This window comes from Dasypus novemcinctus, chromosome 21 (assembly GCF_030445035.2).
Source record: "Dasypus novemcinctus isolate mDasNov1 chromosome 21, mDasNov1.1.hap2, whole genome shotgun sequence".
NCBI classification, from domain to species: Eukaryota; Metazoa; Chordata; class Mammalia; order Cingulata; family Dasypodidae; genus Dasypus; species Dasypus novemcinctus.
Window position 1 is genome coordinate 14,460,639 of NC_080693.1, and position 19,099 is coordinate 14,479,737.

General features: G+C 63.6%; 1 protein-coding gene and 1 long non-coding RNA gene across 2 annotated transcripts in view; one reads left to right on the forward strand and one right to left on the reverse strand.

The window, feature by feature from the left end:
- The window catches only part of MYO15A (myosin XVA), a 67,914-nt gene that overhangs the window by 22,354 nt on the left and 26,461 nt on the right, over positions 1–19,099 (forward strand). The window contains 31 exon segments of the mRNA XM_058283351.1: positions 2,899–3,012; positions 3,525–3,583; positions 3,694–3,817; positions 4,646–4,741; positions 5,205–5,336; positions 5,833–5,958; positions 6,653–6,730; positions 7,751–7,899; positions 7,985–8,030; positions 8,216–8,340; positions 8,812–8,929; positions 9,264–9,439; positions 9,840–9,924; positions 11,059–11,112; positions 11,264–11,345; positions 11,417–11,547; positions 11,920–12,015; positions 12,907–13,142; positions 14,303–14,484; positions 14,765–14,837; positions 15,024–15,215; positions 15,420–15,583; positions 15,707–15,801; positions 16,359–16,473; positions 16,636–16,703; positions 16,785–16,862; positions 16,982–17,162; positions 17,258–17,390; positions 17,701–17,806; positions 17,970–18,042; positions 18,927–19,048. Coding sequence (XP_058139334.1) covers positions 2,899–3,012; positions 3,525–3,583; positions 3,694–3,817; positions 4,646–4,741; positions 5,205–5,336; positions 5,833–5,958; positions 6,653–6,730; positions 7,751–7,899; positions 7,985–8,030; positions 8,216–8,340; positions 8,812–8,929; positions 9,264–9,439; positions 9,840–9,924; positions 11,059–11,112; positions 11,264–11,345; positions 11,417–11,547; positions 11,920–12,015; positions 12,907–13,142; positions 14,303–14,484; positions 14,765–14,837; positions 15,024–15,215; positions 15,420–15,583; positions 15,707–15,801; positions 16,359–16,473; positions 16,636–16,703; positions 16,785–16,862; positions 16,982–17,162; positions 17,258–17,390; positions 17,701–17,806; positions 17,970–18,042; positions 18,927–19,048 — 3,609 coding nt within the window.
- Positions 7,763–9,363, reverse strand: LOC139437122 (uncharacterized). Its single transcript, XR_011646764.1, has 3 exons — positions 9,233–9,363; positions 8,560–8,615; positions 7,763–7,879 (listed from the first exon to the last, which is right to left on the reverse strand). It is a non-coding gene; the product is annotated as an uncharacterized lncRNA (long non-coding RNA).

Here is a 19,099-nt window from a genome sequence, read left to right on the forward strand (position 1 = left end):
AAAATGCCCTGTTAATTAGAACCTTTGTGCATTGCCGGTGGGGATGTAAAAGAGTATACCTGCTTTGGAAAACAGGTTGGTGATTCCTCAAAAAGTTAAATGTAGAATTACAAGTAAAGACTCAAAAGAATTGCAAGCAGGGACTCACACAGATACTTGCACACCAGCGTTCACAGTAGCAGCGTTCAGAATTGCCAGAAGGTTGAAGACAGCCCTAGGGTCCCTTTGCAGATGAATGGACACACAAAACGGGGTCGAGACACACCGTGGAGTGTTGCTCTGTCCTAAAACGGGATGGAGGTCTCGTACGTGCTGCATCAGGGACGGAACTTGAGGACACCGTGTGGAGCGGAACAAGCCAGACAGAGAGGGACAGACAATGTATGACTCTGCTTATGTGAATTAAGTATGTAAATTAATAGAGACAGGAGGCCGGAGGGGACCAGGGCTGGGGGAGGGGAGGGAGGATGGGGCGTTATTGCTTAGTGGGTGCAGAGTTCATGTTGGGGTGATGGGAAAGTTGTGGTGACGGGTGGTGGTGAGGGGCGCACTCTGCTGTGAGTGTAATTAATGCTGTGGAATGTAGGCTTAAAAAGGCGAAAAGGCATGTTTCATGGTCTCTGTATGTTACCACAACACAACTTTCTTAAAAATCAATTTTATTGGGGGAAATGGACTTGGCCCAGTGGTTAGGGCGTCCGTCTACCACATGGGAGGTCCGCGGTTCAAACCCCGGGCGTCCTTGACCCGTGTGGAGCTGGCCATGCGCAGCGCTGATGCGCGCAAGGAGTGCCGTGCCACGCAGGGCTGTCCCCTGCGTAGGGGAGCCCCACGCGCAAGTAGTGCACCCCGTAAGGAGAGCCGCCCAGCGTGAAAGAAAGAGCAGCCTGCCCAGGAATGGCGCCGCCCACACTTCCCGTGCCGCTGACGACAACAGAAGCGGACAAAGAAACAAGACGCAGCAAAAAGACACAGAAAACAGACAACCGGGGGAGGGGGGAATTAAATAAATAAATAAATCTTTAAAAAAAAAAAGAATTTATTGATACGTATTAGTAAAGCATACAATTCCTCCAAGGTGTACAATCAATGGTATTTGCTATAATCACGTAATTGTGCATTCATCACTTCAATCATTATTACAGCATTTTCATTATTTCAATAATAATAATAATAAAACAGACAAACAAGAAAATTCCTCACCTCTCAATCTCTCTATGCTTCCCTCACTGGACATAGCTGCTGTTTCTGGCTATTCTATTCAAAGTGTGTAATCAATGGTTTTTAATATAATCACCTTGTTGTACATTCATCACCTCAAAAATTTTAGAACAATTTCATTACTTCAAAAAAGAAAAGACTCCAAACCCCTTAGCATTTCTTCCTCGGACCTACATTACTAGTAATTTTTCATCTTTATGAATTGACTTAGATTTACATTTTATATAAATGGAATCATATAATACGGAGTACTCTGTTTCTGATCTCGTTCACTTAGTAATGTTTTTTTTTTGTCTGATATTAACATTGTATGGTATTAACTTACATTTGTTCAGCTTCAAAAAAAGTGGTCTTATATATGCAATTCTACTCATATTCACATTTCACATAATGTATTTGGTTTATAGTAGCACAAGCATACAGCATTTGTCCTTTTGTGTCTGTCTTGCTTCACTCAACATAATGTCCTCCAGGTTCATCCATGTTGTCATATGCTTCAGGCTTCATTTCTTCTTCCTGCTGCGTAATATTCCATTGTGCGAATGCACCATGGTTTGTTTATCCATGCATCAGTTGATGGACACCTGGGTTGTTTCCAACTTTTGGCGATGGCGAATAATGCCACTATGAACATTGGTGTGCAGATGTCTGCTCGTGTCACTGCTCTCAGTTCTTCTGGGGATGTACCTAGTAGTGGCGTTGCTGGGTCACATGGCAGGTCCATATTCAGTTTCCTTAGGAACTGCCAAACAGTCCTTCACGGTGGCTGTACCATTCTGCATTCCCACCAGCAGTGAATAAGTGTTCCTATCTCTCCACGTCCTCTTCAGCATTTACAGTTTTCTGACTTTTTAATAGTGCCAGTCTAATAGGTGTGAAATGATATCTTTGTATAACAGTTTTGATTTGCATTTCCCTAACTGCTAGTGATGTTGAAATTTTTTCATGTGTTTCTTAGCCGTTTGTGTTTCTTCTTTGGACAGTTGTCTTTTCTAGTCTTTTGCCCATTTTTAAATCTGATACTTTGTCTTTTTATTGCTGAGTTGTATGATCGCCTTATATATCATGGACATTAAACCCTTATCAGATACATGATTACCAAACATTTTCTCCCATTGAGTCGGCTGCCTTTTCACCCTTTTGACAAAGTCCTTCGAGATATAAAAGTGTTGAATTTTGAGGAGGTTCCATTTATCTATTTTTTCGTTTGTTGCTCATGCTTTGGACATAAGGTTTGAGAAACTACTGCCTACCACAAGATCCTGAAGATGTTTTCCTACATTTTCTTCTAGGCGTTTTATGGTTGCTGTTCTTATATTTAAATCCTTGATCCATTTTGAGTTAATTTTTGTATAAGGTGTGAGGTAGAGGTCTTCTTTCTTCTTTTTGGACGTGGCTGTCCAGTTCTCCCAGCACCATTTGTTGAATGGACTGTTCTGTCCCAGCTGGGTGGGCTTGACAGCTTTGTCAAGGATCACTGGACTGTGGATGTGAGGGTCACTTTCTGAGTTCTCAGTTTGGTTCCATTGGTCAATCTGCCTGTGCCTATGCCGGTAACACGCTGATCAGTTTGGGTAGCGTTAACATCTTAACCATCTTTATCTTCCGATCCGTGAACACGGAATGCCCTTCCCGACACAACTTTTAAAACAGCCACGCCCTGCCTGTGTCCCCTAGACGGACGCGCAGGAGGCGGCCTCGGTGGTGAGCGCCCGGGAGATCCAGGCGGTGGCAGAGCTGCTGCAGATCTCCCCCGAGGGACTGCAGAAGGCTCTCACCTTCAAAGTGACGGTGAGTCTGCGCACCAGGACTCGGGCAGAGCTTCCCCCTGGGATCTGGGCTCCGCTGCCTGCGCCCCAGCGCACTCTCCTGTCGACCGAGTGGGGCCCTCTGCAGGCCTCTGGGGAAGGAACCTCGAGCCCCAGAGCATCAGGTTCCCATACCCCCAGGCCTTCGCAGAGGCTGTTCCCTCTGCCGGAACGCTCTTCCCCTTTTCACCTCTACTCACATGCCAAGGCCCAACTCAGCCACCCCCTCCTCCAGGAAGCCTTCCATGATCTCCTCTGGACTCACAACCCCCAGGCCCTCCCCTCCCTTCCCAGGGCTGATCTTCTGTTGTCAGGCCTGCTTATGCCTGCTTCCCCCGTTAGACCAGGAGCCTCCCAACACACACACACACCCCCCAAGCAGCCAGGCAGAAGGGAGGCGCGGGTGTCCCTTTCCTGTGCATCCGCCCAATTCCCTGGGACTACCTGAAGGCGAGGCGGGCGAGCGCGCAGCTCAGGGCCCATGCCCCTTCTCAGGAGACCATGCGAGAGAAGATCTTCACGCCCCTGACCGTGGAGAGCGCCGTGGATGCCAGGTGAGCCGCGCCCCGTGCTGCCAGACCCCGGGCCCCCACCCGGGCCGCCCCCGTGCCCGCCCCGCCCTCGCCCCCGATGCGCCCCGCCCACCGCCCCACTTCCGCCGCAGGGATGCCATCGCCAAGGTCCTGTACGCGCTGCTCTTCGGCTGGCTCATCGCCAGGGTCAACTCGCTGGTGTCCCCGCGGCAGGACACGCTGTCCATAGCCATCCTGGACATCTACGGCTTCGAGGTGGGGGCCCCACGGCCGGGAAGGAAGGGGTTCCCTGCTTGTCTCCAGGACCCGCCGCCCCGCGCAGGCTCAGGGTCTCTTCCTGGATCCCCTTCCTCACTCACGCGCCCTCCAAATGCGGGTGCAGACCCGGGCCCAGCCTCAGCACAGCCAGGGAGGCCGGGTGGGGTGGGACACCGACGCCGACAAGCCCGTGTGGGGTCAGAGCTAAGGCAGCGTAGCCCCCAGGGGAGGGGCAGCCAGCGGAGGGAGGCTTCCTGGAAGAAGAGGAAAGAGCCCTGAGCTAATTGCTTAAGGATCAGTAAGGGCATTCCAGGTGGAGGAACAGCATCTGCAAAGGCCTGGCGGGGTCTGGGGTCAGGGGAGGTGGGGGACGGTGACTGCTGTGCTCCCCACAAGTGGGGGAAATGGTGGGGGACCAGGCAGGATCCTAACGGAAGTGAGAGCAAACGCTTATGGAGCACTTCCTCTGTGCCAGGGACGGCCCTCAGCCCTCTCTGCTTATTAATTCACTGCGTCCTCACAACAACCCATTCTACAGATAGGGAAACTGAGGCACAGTGCGGTTGCCCTAGATCACACAGCTTAAACGTGGCAGAGTTGGGATCTGAACCCAGGCAGAAGGCTCCAGAGCCCGTGCCTTTAGCTACTGCCTCTGTCGGGACCCTGAGCGGCGGGCTCTACCCTGTGCACAGCGGGAGCCACGGAGGGTTCCGGGCAGGGGGCTGTGGGCAGAAGACAGGAAGGGCTCCGGCCTGGGCTGGAGGAGATGGGCAAGGCCAGGGGCTGGCACAGGTGGGCTGCTAACCCTCGCCACCCCCCTGGCAGGACCTGAGCTTCAACAGCTTCGAGCAGCTCTGCATCAACTACGCAAACGAGAACCTCCAGTACCTGTTCAACAAGATTGTCTTCCAGGAGGAGCAGGTGCGCAGAGCCCCGCGCTCTCCCGTCCTGGCCTCGCCTGCCCAAGAGGCCCTGCGGGGCTCCGCGGAGACAGACCAGGCAGCCCTGGCCCCTTGCGGGACAGATCCCACCTTGTCAGCAGGGGAACGGGGAAGAGGCCCTCCAGGGCAGAGGGAAGGCAGTGAGGAGGCCCGACCTGGAAGGGAGCGTGAGGGGCGCTGAGCTCAGAGCGGAGCCCCCCCGGGGGGGCCTTCTCGCCCTCTGCAGGGCTGTCGCGGGTGGGAGGGGCAGCGGGGGCCCCCGAGATGGTTCATGGAGTCTGCTAGGCAGGGAGCTCCCTGTTCTGGGAGGTGTGCAAGCAGGGGGGTCCCTGGCCAGGCCCCTCCAGAAGGATTCAGCCCCCGTGTGTCTGGCGAGGGGGAGATAGGGGGTGCAGGCCCCGGGCAGGGCAAGGAGCCAGGGCCCCTGCGCCCGCCGCCCGCAGGAGGAGTACGCCCGGGAGCAGATTGCCTGGCAGGAGGTGGCCTTTGCCGACAACCAGCCGTGCATCAACCTCCTCGCGCTCAAGCCCTACGGCATCCTGCGCATCCTCGACGACCAGTGCTGCTTTCCCCAGGTGCGTCCCTGAGCCTGCGCCCTCACCCCGCAAGGCGTCCTCCGTTCCTCTCTGATCTGGCCTGGGGGCGGGGTTTGCCACTGACCGGCTGGATGGGGGTTTGGGAGACTCCAGAGGAGGGGCCACATGAGCCTGGCAAGTCAGAGAGAGCTTCCTGGAGGAGGTGACCTTGAGATTGGAAAGCAAAGTACACATGTATGGGTCGTGGGACTGGAGCGGGCAAAGGCAGCTGGGCTGGGGGGGAGGCAGCTGGGAGCTGAGGCAGCCATGCCTGTCTGCAGGGGTCCACTTAGGCCTCAGGTGCCTCACCTTCCCTCCCCACCCCCACTCCCACCCCAGAGCAGTAGGCAGACCCTGGGAGCTGTGAGTTTGTTCTTTCCTGGGGCCTGCTGGGAACCAGTCAGGGCTGGGAGATTTGCCACCCGGCCAGGAACAGGGCGTTTCCCCCAAGCGCCCAGGTCCCTGCCTCCCTTCACTGACCCCTGCCTGCCCCCAGGCCACAGATCACACGTTCCTGCAGAAGTGCCACTACCACCACAGCGCCAACCCGCTCTACTCCAAACCCAAGATGCCGCTGCCCGAGTTCACCATCAAGCACTATGCGGGAAAGGTCACCTACCAGGTGAGACCCAAGAGACAGCCGGCGTGGCCTCCCAGGACGGCAGCCCCCTGCCCCTCCCCATCTGTTGGAGCCCTAGAGGCCCCATGTGGGCTCCAGACGCTCAGTCCCGGGTTCCAGTTCTGGCCCTGCCATGTCTGAGCTGTGTGACCTTGGGCGAGCTGCTTACCTTCTCTGAGCCTCAGTTTCCCCACCTCGAAAATGGGGATCATGACAGGGCCTGGAGTGAGTATGATACAGACTGGCCCTTAGCGGTGGTGTTACACCGTGGTCACCACATCACTATTACGGGAAGCACCTCCTCGCCCTGGAGGTGTCCCAGGCCGGGTCTCTATCTGGGACTTGTTTTCCGTCTCTGTAGAATGGGCACAGGAGAGTGAGGACAGGAGCCGAGACCCAGGCAGGTCGTGGCTAATCACCCACCCCCTCCAGGAGTGGGGAGAGGGTGGCGGGGGCCCGAGGGGGGAGGGCCCAGTCCTTCCCGGAACAGGCAGCGAGACGGAGGCCCAGAAGGGGCAGAGCCGGGGTGCCCGGGGCCGGGCTGTGAGCCTCAGACCCTCCCGCGGGACGGAGAGAAGGACGAAGGGAGGGGAGAGCAGGCGACGTGGGCGGGGGCGGGATTGGCCCCTACCCCGCCCGCCAGGCTGCGTGGGACGCGGGAGGTCCTGCGTGAGTTCCCCGCGTCTCCTTTTCTCAGGTGCACAAGTTCCTGGACAAGAACCACGACCAGGTACGGCAGGACGTGCTGGACCTGTTTGTGCGGAGCCGAACGCGGGTGAGCGCGCCCCCAGTGGCCCCGCCCCCAGTGGCCCCGCCCCACACGGCCCTCGGGACATGGCCCCGCCCCCAGTGGCCCCGCCCCCAATGGCCCCGCCCCCAGTGCCCCCGCCCCCAGTGGTCCCGCCCCACACGGCCCTCGGGACATGGCCCCGCCCCCAGTGGCCCCGCCCCACACGGCCCTCGGGACATGGCCCCGCCCCCGGCATGGCCCCGCCCCCGCCCCGTTCAGGGAAGGGGGAAAGGACAGTCTGCCCCTGGCTCACCCCACTCCCAGCCCTAACCCTGTACCCACCCAGCCTTGCAAGGCCTTGGCCTCCCTCCTCCTGCCCCGCCCCCTGGACGACCGGCCCCAGTCCGATGGCCCCGTCTCTCCTGCCGAGCCCACCCCAGCCCTGCCGGCCCCTCGGGCCGCAGCTCCCCCTTCCTCCCCTCCTGCCAGACTCCTCGCCTAGCTCCTCCCCCCAGCCACGTGCCGACTGAGTCCCCCTTGTCTGTGCAGAGCCCTCCCCAAAGCTGCAGGGAGGCCGCGGGGAATCTGGGGGAGCCCCGGGGGGTCCCCTGGAGGTTGGCCCTGTGAAACCGCAAGCCTGGTTCACATCCCCACTCCTCCACTCCCTTGGTGTGTCCCCTCCCCTCTCTATCAAATGGGCACCCACCTCCTGAGGTCAGTGTCCAAATTCATGGCCACGTGTAGGACAGGCCACCTCCGGGCCAGGCACGCAGTCAGGGCCAAGCTGTGTTCTCCGGACCGAAGAAGGAAAAAGAAACAGGAGCCACCGGGTCACAGGAGGGGTCCCTTTGGAGGTGCCGAGCACCCCGTCTTGAGAGGCATGCAAGCGGAGGCCTCGCAGAGAGCGCTAGGTGTTGGCTCTCTCTGGCCCAAAGCCTTGCTCCTTTTTCTCTTCTCGTCCCCTCTCACTGTCTCTGTGTCTGTCTCTTGCCCCCCCCCATCTCTCCTCCTGGGTCTCTCCCGACTGCCTGGCGCCCCTCCCTCGGGGTCTCGACCCCTGCCCAGGTGGTGGCACACCTCTTCTCCAGCCACGCCCCGCAGGCGGCCCCTCAGCGCCTGGGCAAGAGCAGTTCCGTCTCCCGGCTTTACAAGGCACACACAGTGGCTGCCAAGTTCCAGCAGTCGCTCCTGGATCTGGTGGAAAAGATGGAGAGGTGGGCGTGGCGGGTGGGCGGCACCGCCCTCGGCCGTGAGCGCCGTGGCCGGGGCCTCACACTGCGCGCTCCCGCCCCTGCCCAGGTGTAACCCCTTGTTCGTGCGTTGCCTGAAGCCCAACCACAAGAAGGTAAGTCACGGCCAAGGCCCCTGGCAGAGCCAAGCCCTCCTCCCCATGCTGTGTGACCTTGGGCCGGTGGCTTTGCCTCTCTGGACCTCCAGCCTCCCAGCCTCCCAGGGGGACCGTTCGCCACCGATAGCGCCGTTTGCACACGGAAAGCGTGCAGACTTCCTGTGTGGGCCCTCCTCCCCCAGGAGCCGGGCCTCTTTGAGCCGGACGTGGTGATGGCTCAGTTGCGCTACTCAGGGGTGCTGGAGACCGTGCGTATCCGCAAGGAGGGCTTTCCGGTGCGGCTGCCCTTCCAGGCGTTCATCGACAGGTAACTCGGCAGGTCGGGGTGCTTTCTTAGCTTCCCAGACCCCCCAGGAACACGCAGCCCAGGCAGAAGAGGGCCTGGGGCGTAACTGCGCATGCGTGCCACGCTGTCCACAGCAAGTGCACATGTGTTCTTCTAAACCTCCCCTGCCTGGGTGAATGCATTGTTTAATATCTGAATCATATCTTGGTTGATTCCAAATAGGGGTGATTTGGTAGTTACCGTGACATGTGTCCAGCCGGTGGCAGCACAGTGTCTTCTTGTTCTACTGAAATCACCTATTAGGACAGTTTGCTGTCACCCAGAAGTAAAGAGCCTTGAGAACAAAGTGCTTTTCTTTTCCGATGAGAAGGCAGGAGTGGAGCTCGGGGACCCGGGGCCTCCTAGAGACAGGGGCCCTGGGGAGGCGATCGCGGGGTCTAGCAGGCCCCCGGGGCGGGTGCCTTGGGCGCAGGCTTAGCTCGAGTCCCGCAGGTACCGCTGCCTGGTGGCCCTCCAGCACGACCTGCCGGCCAACGGGGACACGTGCGTGTCGGTGCTGAGCCGCCTGTGCACGGTCATGCCCGACATGTACCGCGTGGGGTTTAGCAAGGTGAGCCCCCCCCCACTCACCCACCCCCGCAGGCCCCATTTCCAGGCCTCCGGCCAATCCAATCGGAAATGCCGGAGCTAAAGGCAGGCGGCCACAGCGGCGCCCAGGCGAGCACGCTGCCCAGAGCCCGCCTCCCGCCTCCGGGCCCCGGCTGGAGCCCGATGGCCCGCCGCCTGGCCCGCCGCCGTCCCCTTCCACCTGTCGGAGCCCCAGCCCTCCTTGCGCCCAGCTCCGGGGGGGCCTGTCCTGTTGCTGGGGATCTCTAGGGCGGGGAGGGCCCCCGTCCCGCCGCCTGGCCCTTACCGGCCCCCTGGGGCCTGCCTCCTGTCCCCAGCTCTTCCTTAAGGAGCACCTGCACCAGCTGCTGGAGAGCATGCGGGAACGCGTCCTGCATCTGGCAGCGCTCACACTGCAGCGCTGCCTCCGGGGCTTCTTCATCCGGCGCCGCTTCCGCTCCTTGCGCCACAAGATCATTCTGCTGCAGAGCCGGGCCCGGGGCTACCTGGCCAGGTGCAGCCCAGAGAGGGCAGGGCTCCCTGGGGCCCTACTGGCCGGGCTTGGGAGAGGCTGTGCACAAACCCCAGAGAGTGAGCTCCCTGTCCCTGGAGGCATGCAAGCCGAGGAGGCGGGCCTCTGCAGGGCGAGTGACCGGCTTCGCTGGGTCTCTACTTTGGGAGGCCCTTCCCACCCACCCCTTAGGACTGGTGGGTGGGAATCAGTTCAGTCAGGGGGACCCCGGGACACCAACTTTATGAGCAGGACATGGCCGGCAGGTTTAGTCCTTGCTGTGTGACCTCAGCTAGGTCAAGCCCCCTCTCTGAGCCCCCGGGTGGAGTGTGGGCTCTGGCTCCCAGGCCAGGCGCGGCGGGCATCTGTGCTCTGCCCCCCTGAAACGGCTGCCCCCCCTCAGGCAGCGCTACCAGCAGATGAGGAGGAGTATGGTGAGGTTCCGGGCCTTGGTGCAGACGTACGTGAACCGGCGGCACTACCTCAAGGTACAGGCCGGGGCCGGGCCGCCTGCCTCGGGGCCCCGGGAGCGGGAGGAGACCGCGGGGGCCTGAGTCCGCATCCCCGCTCTGCCGCCCTCAGCCTCAGTTTCCCCGTCTGCCCTTGCGCGGTGGAGGGAGCGAAGTGGGGATAACCGGGTCTGGACGCCAGGACACGGCCTGGCGCGGGCTCGCGGCGGGGCCTCGGGTTACTGGGCGCGGCGGCGGCTCAGCCCGCTGCACATTCGGGAGGCCGGAGCGCCAGCCCGCCCCCCCCCCAAACAGCACCCGTGGCCAAAGGCGGGTCTGACCGCCAAGCGCCCAAGAAACACGCAGCTTTTTTTTGGAAGACTAAGTATATTTTATTTTATTTTTTCCTACAATCCCTCTTTTTTTTTAAATGTTACATTCGAAAAATGTAAGAGGCTCATGTATATGATATACTTCAATAAAAATAAAAACTAAAAAAAAGTTTTAAAAATAAATAAATAAAACATGAGGTTCTCACATCCCCGCCCCCCCACTCCTCCCGCATCAACAACCTCTTTCCTCATTGTGGCACGTTCACTGCATCTGGTGAGTACGTCTTGGAGCGCTGCTGCACCACATGGATAGCGGTTTACATTGTAGTTTACACTCTCCCCCGTCCACCCAGTGGGCCATGGCAGGACATGCAATGTCCAGCATCTGTCCCTGCAGCACCACCCAGGACAACTCTGAGTCCTGAAAACGCCCCACAGCACACCTCTTCCTCCCTCCCCCGCCCTCGGCACCTGCCGTGGCCGCTGTCCCCACACCAACGCTGCAGTTTCTTCCATTGCTAGTCCTGAAGGTTTCCTGGTGCATCAGAGGAGGGTCCGTCCCTCGGCCACCTCCCGGAAATCTCCCCCCCCCACCCCCACCCCCACCACCTCTCTCGTCCCTCCAAAGTCTTGCTCCCGCTGCCCTTGGCCGCCGCCTCCCTCTCGCTCTGTCCCTGCCCCTCACCCCGGTTCCCAGGCACACGTCTGCCTCGCCCTTCCCGCCTGTGAAGGGGGACAGTGGCCGCGGCTTGGCGAGCAGGCTCGAGGGGCCGCCACCCGCTCTGGGCCTGCCGCGGCCACCGCCGGCCCTTCCCGGCCTTGACCGTCTGCTCTCCTCCAGCTGAGGGCGGAGCGGCGGCGCCGGGCGGAGGAGGCGCGGCTGCGGGAGCAGGAGGTGGGTGCGGCCCTGGGGGGCAGCGCGGGCCGGAGGGAGGCGGGCGGTGAGGGGGGAGAGGGAGGCTGGGGGAGGTTGGGGGAGGCTGGGGGAGGTTGGGGGGGGCTGGGGCGGGCCTGGCCCTCACCGCACTCCCCCCCCCGCCCCCCAGGAGTTGAGCAAGCGGGAGGTGGTGGCCGTGGGGCACCTGGAGGTGCCGGCGGAGCTGGCCGCGCTCCTGCGCGCCGCGGCAGGTACGTCCCGCCGGGCGGTGGGGGGGGCCGGCTAGGGAGCAGGTGCCCCGACACCCCCCTGCTCTCCGCAGACCTCAGGCCGGCCCCGGCGCCCCGGGTGGCACCCGTGCGGACGCCCCGGCTGCAGGTGGAACCCCGCGTCTCGCTGCCCCTCGACATCAACAGCCACCCCATGGCCAAGTTCGTCCGGTGCCACTTCAAGGTAACGGCCGGCGTAGGTGCGAGGGGCCCTGGCCAGGGGGGCGCCGGCCAGTCCCAGCCGGCCCTGCCTCCCCCTGGAGCAGGGTTCTGGCGGGTCCCGTGGTTCCAGGTCTGGCCCCTTGCGGCCGGGCCTCAGGGGAGTCCGGGGCGGGCTCTCGGGTCTCGGGCGATGGCAGCTGGCCAAGGTGGCTGGAAGGTTCTCAAAAGCCGAGGAGTGGGCAGAGCCCCGCGTGCCGGACCCGCCCCGGCTGGCCTGGGGCTCCCCCGGCTCCCCCCACCGGCGCCTAAGGGCCAGTGTCTGCCCCGCTCCGAGCCTCAGTTTCCCCACCCGTTTGCTGGGGACCAGGCCCCACGCGCCCGCCCTCGCCCGCAGGAGCCCGCCTTCGGGATGCTGACGGCGCCTCTCAGGAAGCCCCTCACCTGGCTGCCCCCAGAGTTCCACGCCGAAGCTGTGGGCGTCTTCAAGCTGGTACGGGCCGGCCCAGGCCACCCCCACGCCGAGAGCCCCGCCTCAGGCCAGGCCGCGAGGGCCCCGCCCGCCCTCCCGGGCCCCCCAACCCCCACATGCGCGCCCTGTGCCTCCTCCTTGGGGGAGGGGCTGTAACACCAGCCAGCCGGCAGGGTGCCTCAGGGCCTCCCTGGAGCCTCTTGGGGACACCAAAAAATAAGTCCTGGTCCAGTCTGATGGGGGAGGCAGAGCAGTCCTGGCCAGTGAGAACCCAAAGTGTGGACAGAGGGAAGCACAGGGGCTTCTAGCCCAGCCCTGGGCAGTCAGAGAGGGCTTCCTGGACGAGGGGGTGTTGGAGCTGGACTGGAAGGAGGCATCAGAAATTTCCAGGCGGGGAGAGTGGAGAAGGCACAGAGAGCAGAGAAACCGATGTGGCCAGAACAGAGTCAGGTGGACAAGGGTGAGGGGTCAGCGAGGCCACCGTTGACAGACTCCAAGCTCAGATTTCATCCCAAGGGCATTAGGAAGCCAAGGAATGCGCTTAGCATGGGAGGGATGTGGTCACATCTGAATGTTAGAAAGACCCCTCTGGGGCCCAGAGCAGGAGGCAGGGGCTGTGGAGGCCCGCGGTGCAGGAAGGGCCTGGGGCGGGAGGGGAGCCACGGAAGGGAAGAAAGTCATTATTGACTTTGGATCTTGAGTCATCCCAAAGCTGGGATGAATCGTCTGATCATTTGGCATAGAATATGGCAATTGTATTGTGACATGGGGGGGGGACTTTTATACGGGTGGGGGGATACATGTTAAAGAGTACAGGGGACTTTTATATGGGTAGGGGGACGAATGTTCGAGTTGGGGGGCCTGCCAAGAACAGCCTTCCGAGAGCCCCAGGAGAACCCCTCTGTGGCCCAGATCCTGCGTTTCATGGGGGACCCCCAGCTGCGTGGCGCGCAGGAGAACATCTTGGGGAACTACATCGTGCAGAAGGGGCTGGCGGCGCCCGAGCTGCGGGACGAGATCCTGGCGCAGCTGGCCAACCAGGTGTGGCGCAACCCCAACGCCCGCAACGCCGAGCGCGGCTGGCTGCTGCTGGCCGCCTGCCTGGGCGCCTTCGTCCCCTCCCCGCGCCTCAGCAAGTACCTCCTCAAGTGAGCGGGGCGGCCGGGGCCGGGCGGGAGGACGGGGGCGGGGGCAGCAGGGCCCGGGCAGGCCGGGGGGCAGGTCTGCTTGGACGCCCCCCCAGGGAGGCGGGGGCTGCTCTCTGTCTCCGTGGGGCTCAGGGCAAGGGACACAAGGAGGACCCCACGGCAGAGGGTGGGTCGGAGTCAGGCAGACTGGACGAGGACTTCCAGAGCCCCGAGGACGGCAAGGTCAGGATGTAGGAAATTTGGAAAGGTCATAGGAGAGGAGTTCAGTGCATTGGCTGTGGCCTCCAGCAGCCGGGGTTCAAAACCCAGCTCAGCCGGGTGTGAGCTGTGTGACCTCGAGTAGATTATGTAGCCTCTCTGGGCCTCAGTGTCCTCACCTAAAAAATGGGCTCATGATGGTACCCACTTCCTAGGCTGCTGTGAGGCTTCAACACGGGAAGTACTGGGAACAGAGAAGAGCTCGGGCAGGCCCAGGGGCTGCAAATCCCAGCTCTGATCCTTACCAGCTGTGTGACCTGGAACGAGTCCCTGGCCCTCTCTGTGCCTGCTCCCTGCCTGGCCGGGGCGCAGCAGGCGGGCAGCTCATTTGGCCAGCCTTGTAAAGACTCTCGTGGCAGCTGTGGCTGGCTGTCGGGCACCTGCCTGTCTTCCCGGGCCCTCCTGGGCCCGGGCCTGAGGTTCCCTGTGGTAGCCACCCAGGCACCTGTCACCTGCTTCTCCCTCAGGGGTCAGGACAGAAGCCAGGCGTCGGGAGTGCCTGCCCCTGGCCAAGGTGGGGCTCGTGGCCCTAGTTCCCCAGCCATCTCCCACTGAGGCTCGGACAGGACAGATGGCCCACCCAGGGCTGCCTGGTGAAAGAGGGAGACACACGCCTGAGCAGGTCTGGTTCCAGGGCTCAGGGTCTTGTCCAGTGTGGCTGCAGACCCCACCCTGCCAATGACCTTCTGCTCCAACAAGCTTAGCTGGGCCAGCCTGGATCTGCTTTGGTCTATCCTTGGACCTCTGTGTGGCTAGCCTGGGAACCCCTTCAGCCCAGCCCTGGAGCTCCGGGCTAGCCTGAGACCCTCTTTAGCCCAGCCTGAGCCTTTGGAACCTCACCTTAGAGCTTTGGGCTAGCCTCAGCTCCCTCTTCCTCCCAGCCCCAACTCCTTTCCCCCCAGATTCGTGTCCGACCACGGGCGAGATGGCTTCCAGGCCGTGTGTCAGCACCGTCTCATGCAGGCCCTGGGCCGGGCCCAGCAGCAGGGCCCCGGCGCCGCCCGCTGCTTCCCCCCGACCCAGCTCGAGTGGAGGGCCACGCAGGAGAAGGCCGCCATGGCGCTGGATGTGAGCTGCTTCAACGGTGAGCCGCCCGCTCCCCTACCCCTCCTCCGCTCCTGGGATCAGAGGGGGCCACAAGCAGCTCTTGAACTGGCCCAGAGCTGGGGAAGAGCCCGCTCACACGCGCCTCTGGAAAAGAAGATGGGGGGGCTGGAGAACCTGGGACGGAGGAGGGGCCAATAAGGACACAGGGTCCAGGCGTCCAGGACGAGCGTGGGGGTGCCTGAGAGGAGGAGGAGGGAGAGGAGCTGCGAGGCCAGGCTTCAGACGCCCCAGAGCGAGCCGGCACCTGCCGCCCCCAGGGGACCAGCTCTCCTGCCCCGTGCACTGCTGGAGCACGGGAGAAGAGGTGGCTGGAGACGTCCTCAGGCACAGGTTGGCGCCGGGGGTACCCCCAGCCCAGCGTCCACCCCCGTGCCCCTGGGGGGCGGGAGCAATCCCCTCGTTCCCCAGGGGGGTCCACCCCGGCCACGCCCGGGGCTGGCTCACCTTCTCCGCCCGCGGGGCGGGGGGGGGGGGGGCCGCCCCCTGCTCCCGCCCGCCCCTCCCGGCTGTCCCCAGGGGCCTGGCGGACGGCTGGCGGGGCTGGACGGTGGCCCTGAGGCACGGGCTCCAGTGGGCGGAGCTGGCGGGCCACGACTACGTGCTGGACCTGGTGTCCGACCTGGAGCTGCTCGGCGACTTCCCGCGGCAGAAGTCCTACTTCATCGTGGGCGCCGCGGGGCCCCCGGCCGGCAGGGGGCGCCCCCGAGCGTAGGTGGCTCCCCGGGCGCCCCCTCGCGCGGACGGCCCCCCACCCTGGGCCACGGGCTCCGCCCTGAGGTTCCAAAGGGGGCTCCTCATAAAGGGAGAGAGTCGCCCCATTCCCGGGCTCAGGGGAGAGCTGGATGGGGGTGATGTAGGGGGTTGTGGGTCCCTGGGGGGGGGGTCCGCCGCTCCACGCCCCCTTCCCCACAGGGTATTTGGGAGCAGCTGGGATTCAGATGAGGAGGCAGCCCCCGGACCCCAGCCTCAGGAGCACACGCCCAAAGCGGCGCCCGGCCCCGATGGGTCCCGCAGCCACAACGAGGACAGTACAAATGGGGAAACTGAGGTCCAGAGAGGGACGGCAACCCACCAAGGTCACCCAGCCGCGGGCGGCCGCCTGGCTCGTGTGTGACCCTGGGGGCCGGGCGGGGGGGGAGTCCAGCGGGAGGAAAGGGCTTGACTTTGCTGTGTGCCCCCCGCCTCGCCCCACCCGCCAGGCTCAGACAGCTCTGGAGAGCCCCCCACGCCCCCCAGGGCGCTGGACTGCTACCTGGACAGCCTCTTCGACCCCGTGTTGTCCTGCGGGGATGCGGTACGGCGGGCAGGGGCCTAGGTACCCGCGCACGTGCCCGCGCAGGGTGGTGCGTCCGCGCAGCAGGGGCCATGGGGGGCGACCTCACCTGTCCCTTTCCTGGAGCATAGGCAAAAAGTGGGGGGGCGCTCACGGTTGGAAGGGCTCCTGGCTGACCCCAGAGGGACCCCCCACCCTGCCTGTGGGCGGAGCCGGCCCCCGGGCCATGGAGACCTAGCTGGCTGGGACGGGCCTTGGTCTCCAGGCTCTCGGGTCCCAGGTTTCAGAGACTCCCCAGGTGTCCTTGCCCACTCCAGGAACCCCCAGGGACCCCCCCCCCCACGACCCTCCCAGGGGCCCCCTGACACGCTGGGCATCTCTGAGCGGGACCCAGCCCCCCTGTGAGCTCAGTTTACACCCCGTGGAAGGGGGGATGGGTCAGAGCTTGCAGGGCTGTGAAGGGTGGGACGCACCCCCCCCCCCCCCCGGGGCCTGGGAAGGTGGCCGGTGTCAGATGCCCGTTGCCATGGACCTCGGGAGTTCAGGAGGAGGACACTCGAGCCACCCGCCCTCCGCAGGACTTGGAGAAGCCCACAGCCATCGCCTACCGCATGAAGGGCGGAGGCCAGCCTGGTGGAGGCGGCGGCGGCAGCCCCAGGGACGCCCCCAGGAGGCCCCCAGAGCCGAAGCCAAGTCAGTGCCCCCCCCCAGGGTGGCCCCAGGGTTGGGCGGGGCTGGGGCTACTTGCCCGTTCTCAGGTGCTAGAACGGAGGCCAGGATAGGGGGGACCCAAGGCGGGCAGCGTGGATGGCCTGCCACACCCCCCTCCCCCGTGCCCTCTCCTGTCCCCTCAAGTCCCAGGGCTGGACGCGTCCACGCTGGCTCTGCAGCAAGCCTTCATCCACCAACAGGCCGTGCTGCTGGTGAGCAGGCGGGGGCCCGGGGGGAGCCCCGGGAGCGGGGGTCGCCCCTGCCGCCAGGTCACACCCGCCGCCTCTCCCCAGGCCCGGGAGATGACCCTGCAGGCCCTGGCGCTCCAGCAGCAGCCCCTGAGCCCCGCCCCGGGATCCGCGCCCCCCGAGGTGAGCCCGGCCACCCCGCCAGGGGCCGAGGGGGCCCTGGAGAGCCGTACGGAGGCGTGCTGGGCCGCTCTGGGCGTCTCGGCCCCTCTCTGAGCCAGGACCGCCCTCGCCCTCTGCAGAAACCTCTGGCGCCAGAGGCCCGGCCCAAGGCTGTGGGCACTGGCCCCCCTGCCAAACCCGTGCTCCTGCGCCCCGCCCCCAAGCCCGTGGCCCCGGCCCCCCTGACCAAGGCCCCACGGCCCCCCGCCAAGCCCGTGGCGGCCCCCATTCTAGCTCAGGACTGCGCTGCTTCAGAAACCAGTGAGTCCCCGGCCTGGGGGGTGCGGGTGGGAGCTGGGCCTTGGGGCAGCGACTGGTGACTGTCACTTCTCTCCTTCCCTACCTGCCACCCGCAGCCTCGCCCTCCCCAGAGCTGGTCCGGCACTCGACACTCAACTCCCAGCACTTCCCTCAGCCCACGCAGCAGATCAAGGACATCGTGAGGCAGTACCAGCAGCAGCCCCGGGGCGGGCGGCCCGAGGCCCGCAGGTGAGCTCCAGCCCTCCAGCCGCTTCTGCTCGGCCTCAGCGTCCCATGCCGGTGCCAGCTGGTTCCTCCAGGCTGGGCCCAGCCTCCTCTAGCAGCCGATGAGCATCCTGGGACAGAAGGAGGCCCAGACACAGAGGTCTGTGCTGTGTGACCTCAGGCCAGTCGCAAACCCTCTCTGGGTCTCCCCCGTTTCCTCCTCGTTTATAATCACGGGGGATGGGGGCAGACGTTCCCTCTTATGGGAAGTCACGGCAGGGAGGGAGGGGGAGGCTCAGTGTCCAGCGCACCACGGCATGAAAACGTCTTGCAGGAAGGACGGTGGGAGGGTGTTTGTGAAGCGGCCAGACCCCCACGAGGAGGCCCTGCTCATCCTGAAGGGGCAAATGGCGCACGCGGTGGCCGCACCTGGCATCCAGGTGAGCGGCGTGGGAAGGCGGGGCCCGGGGTGGGACAGAAGACAACGCCCGGAGCTGGGGCGGCCTCGGAAACCAGCTCTTTCAACAAACCCTGCCCCCGCCCCCTGCCCCTCCGTGGGGCCCACCTGCCACGCCCTGAAGACCCTCTGTGGGGTGGGGACAGGTACCCAGCGAGGCTGTAGCTCTGGTGAGGCCGGTGACCAGTACCCCGAGGCCGTCTGTGGGGCCCACCCCAGGTGAGGGGCCCAGGAGGGGGGAGGGGCGAGTGGGCAGGGTGTTTGGGTGTCTGTGGAAGTTGGTGTGAGCACAGGTGAGCCCCACCTGGGTGCCAGTGGTGTGTGTACTTCGGGATGCCTGAGAGTTGTGTCATCAGAATATCAGCTCCTAGCACTGACTGCAGGCCAGGTCCACCTTGGTCTATACCACCGGCATGTTACGATGGAAGCACAGAGAGGTTAAGTGACTTGCCCAAGGCCACACAGCTCTGGAGTGTCGGAGCGGGGCTATAAACCCAGGCCTCTTGGTACAGAATGGGCGCCCTAACCTCTACCCCTCTGTTTCGCAGCAGCCACAATGACCTTAAAAGATATAAATCAGCTCACATGATGGCCCTGCCAAAAGCTCCTCAGCGGAGCCTCTGAGCGCCTGCGTGGTCTGCTTACCTCCCCAGCGTGGCTGGTCTCCAGCGCTCAGCCTGGCCGTTGCTGGCTGTGCCTGGAACGCGCCAAGCCCACGCCCGCCTCAGGGCCTTTGCACTTGCAGTCCCCACCGCCAGGAATGCTCTTTCAGCCCCTCTCTGCGTCCTCCTCATTCAGGACTCAGCTCAAACGCCCCCTCCTCAGAGCCCCGGACCACCCTGACGGGAGGACCCCCCTTACCACGCGCCCGCCTCCCCCCACCCCACTTCTTAGCGCCATGTGGTCGTTTCTGAGTAGGCTGTGCTCCCCACACCTTCCGTGAGATGCACACCGGCGGGGCTTGTATACAGAAGGCGCATTATAAGTGTGGAATGAAGGGGCTGGACCATAGGAGTGTGTGTGTGGATGAGGGGGGCGGGGCTTGTGGCCCGGCCCCCTCCCCAGGCTGCCCCTCCGGGCCGACGCGCAGCCCTGCCCCCCAGCCCCGCCGTCGCGGTCGCTGGAGCCCCCGGAGGAACCCGTGCAGACGCGGCTGCACCGCCTCGACAACCCCACCTTCTACGGCTACCAGGACGCCCCCTGGCGGATCTTCCTGCGCAAAGAGGTCCCCGGGCCGGAGCCAGGGCGGGGCGGGGCCAGGGGGCGGGGCCGAGGA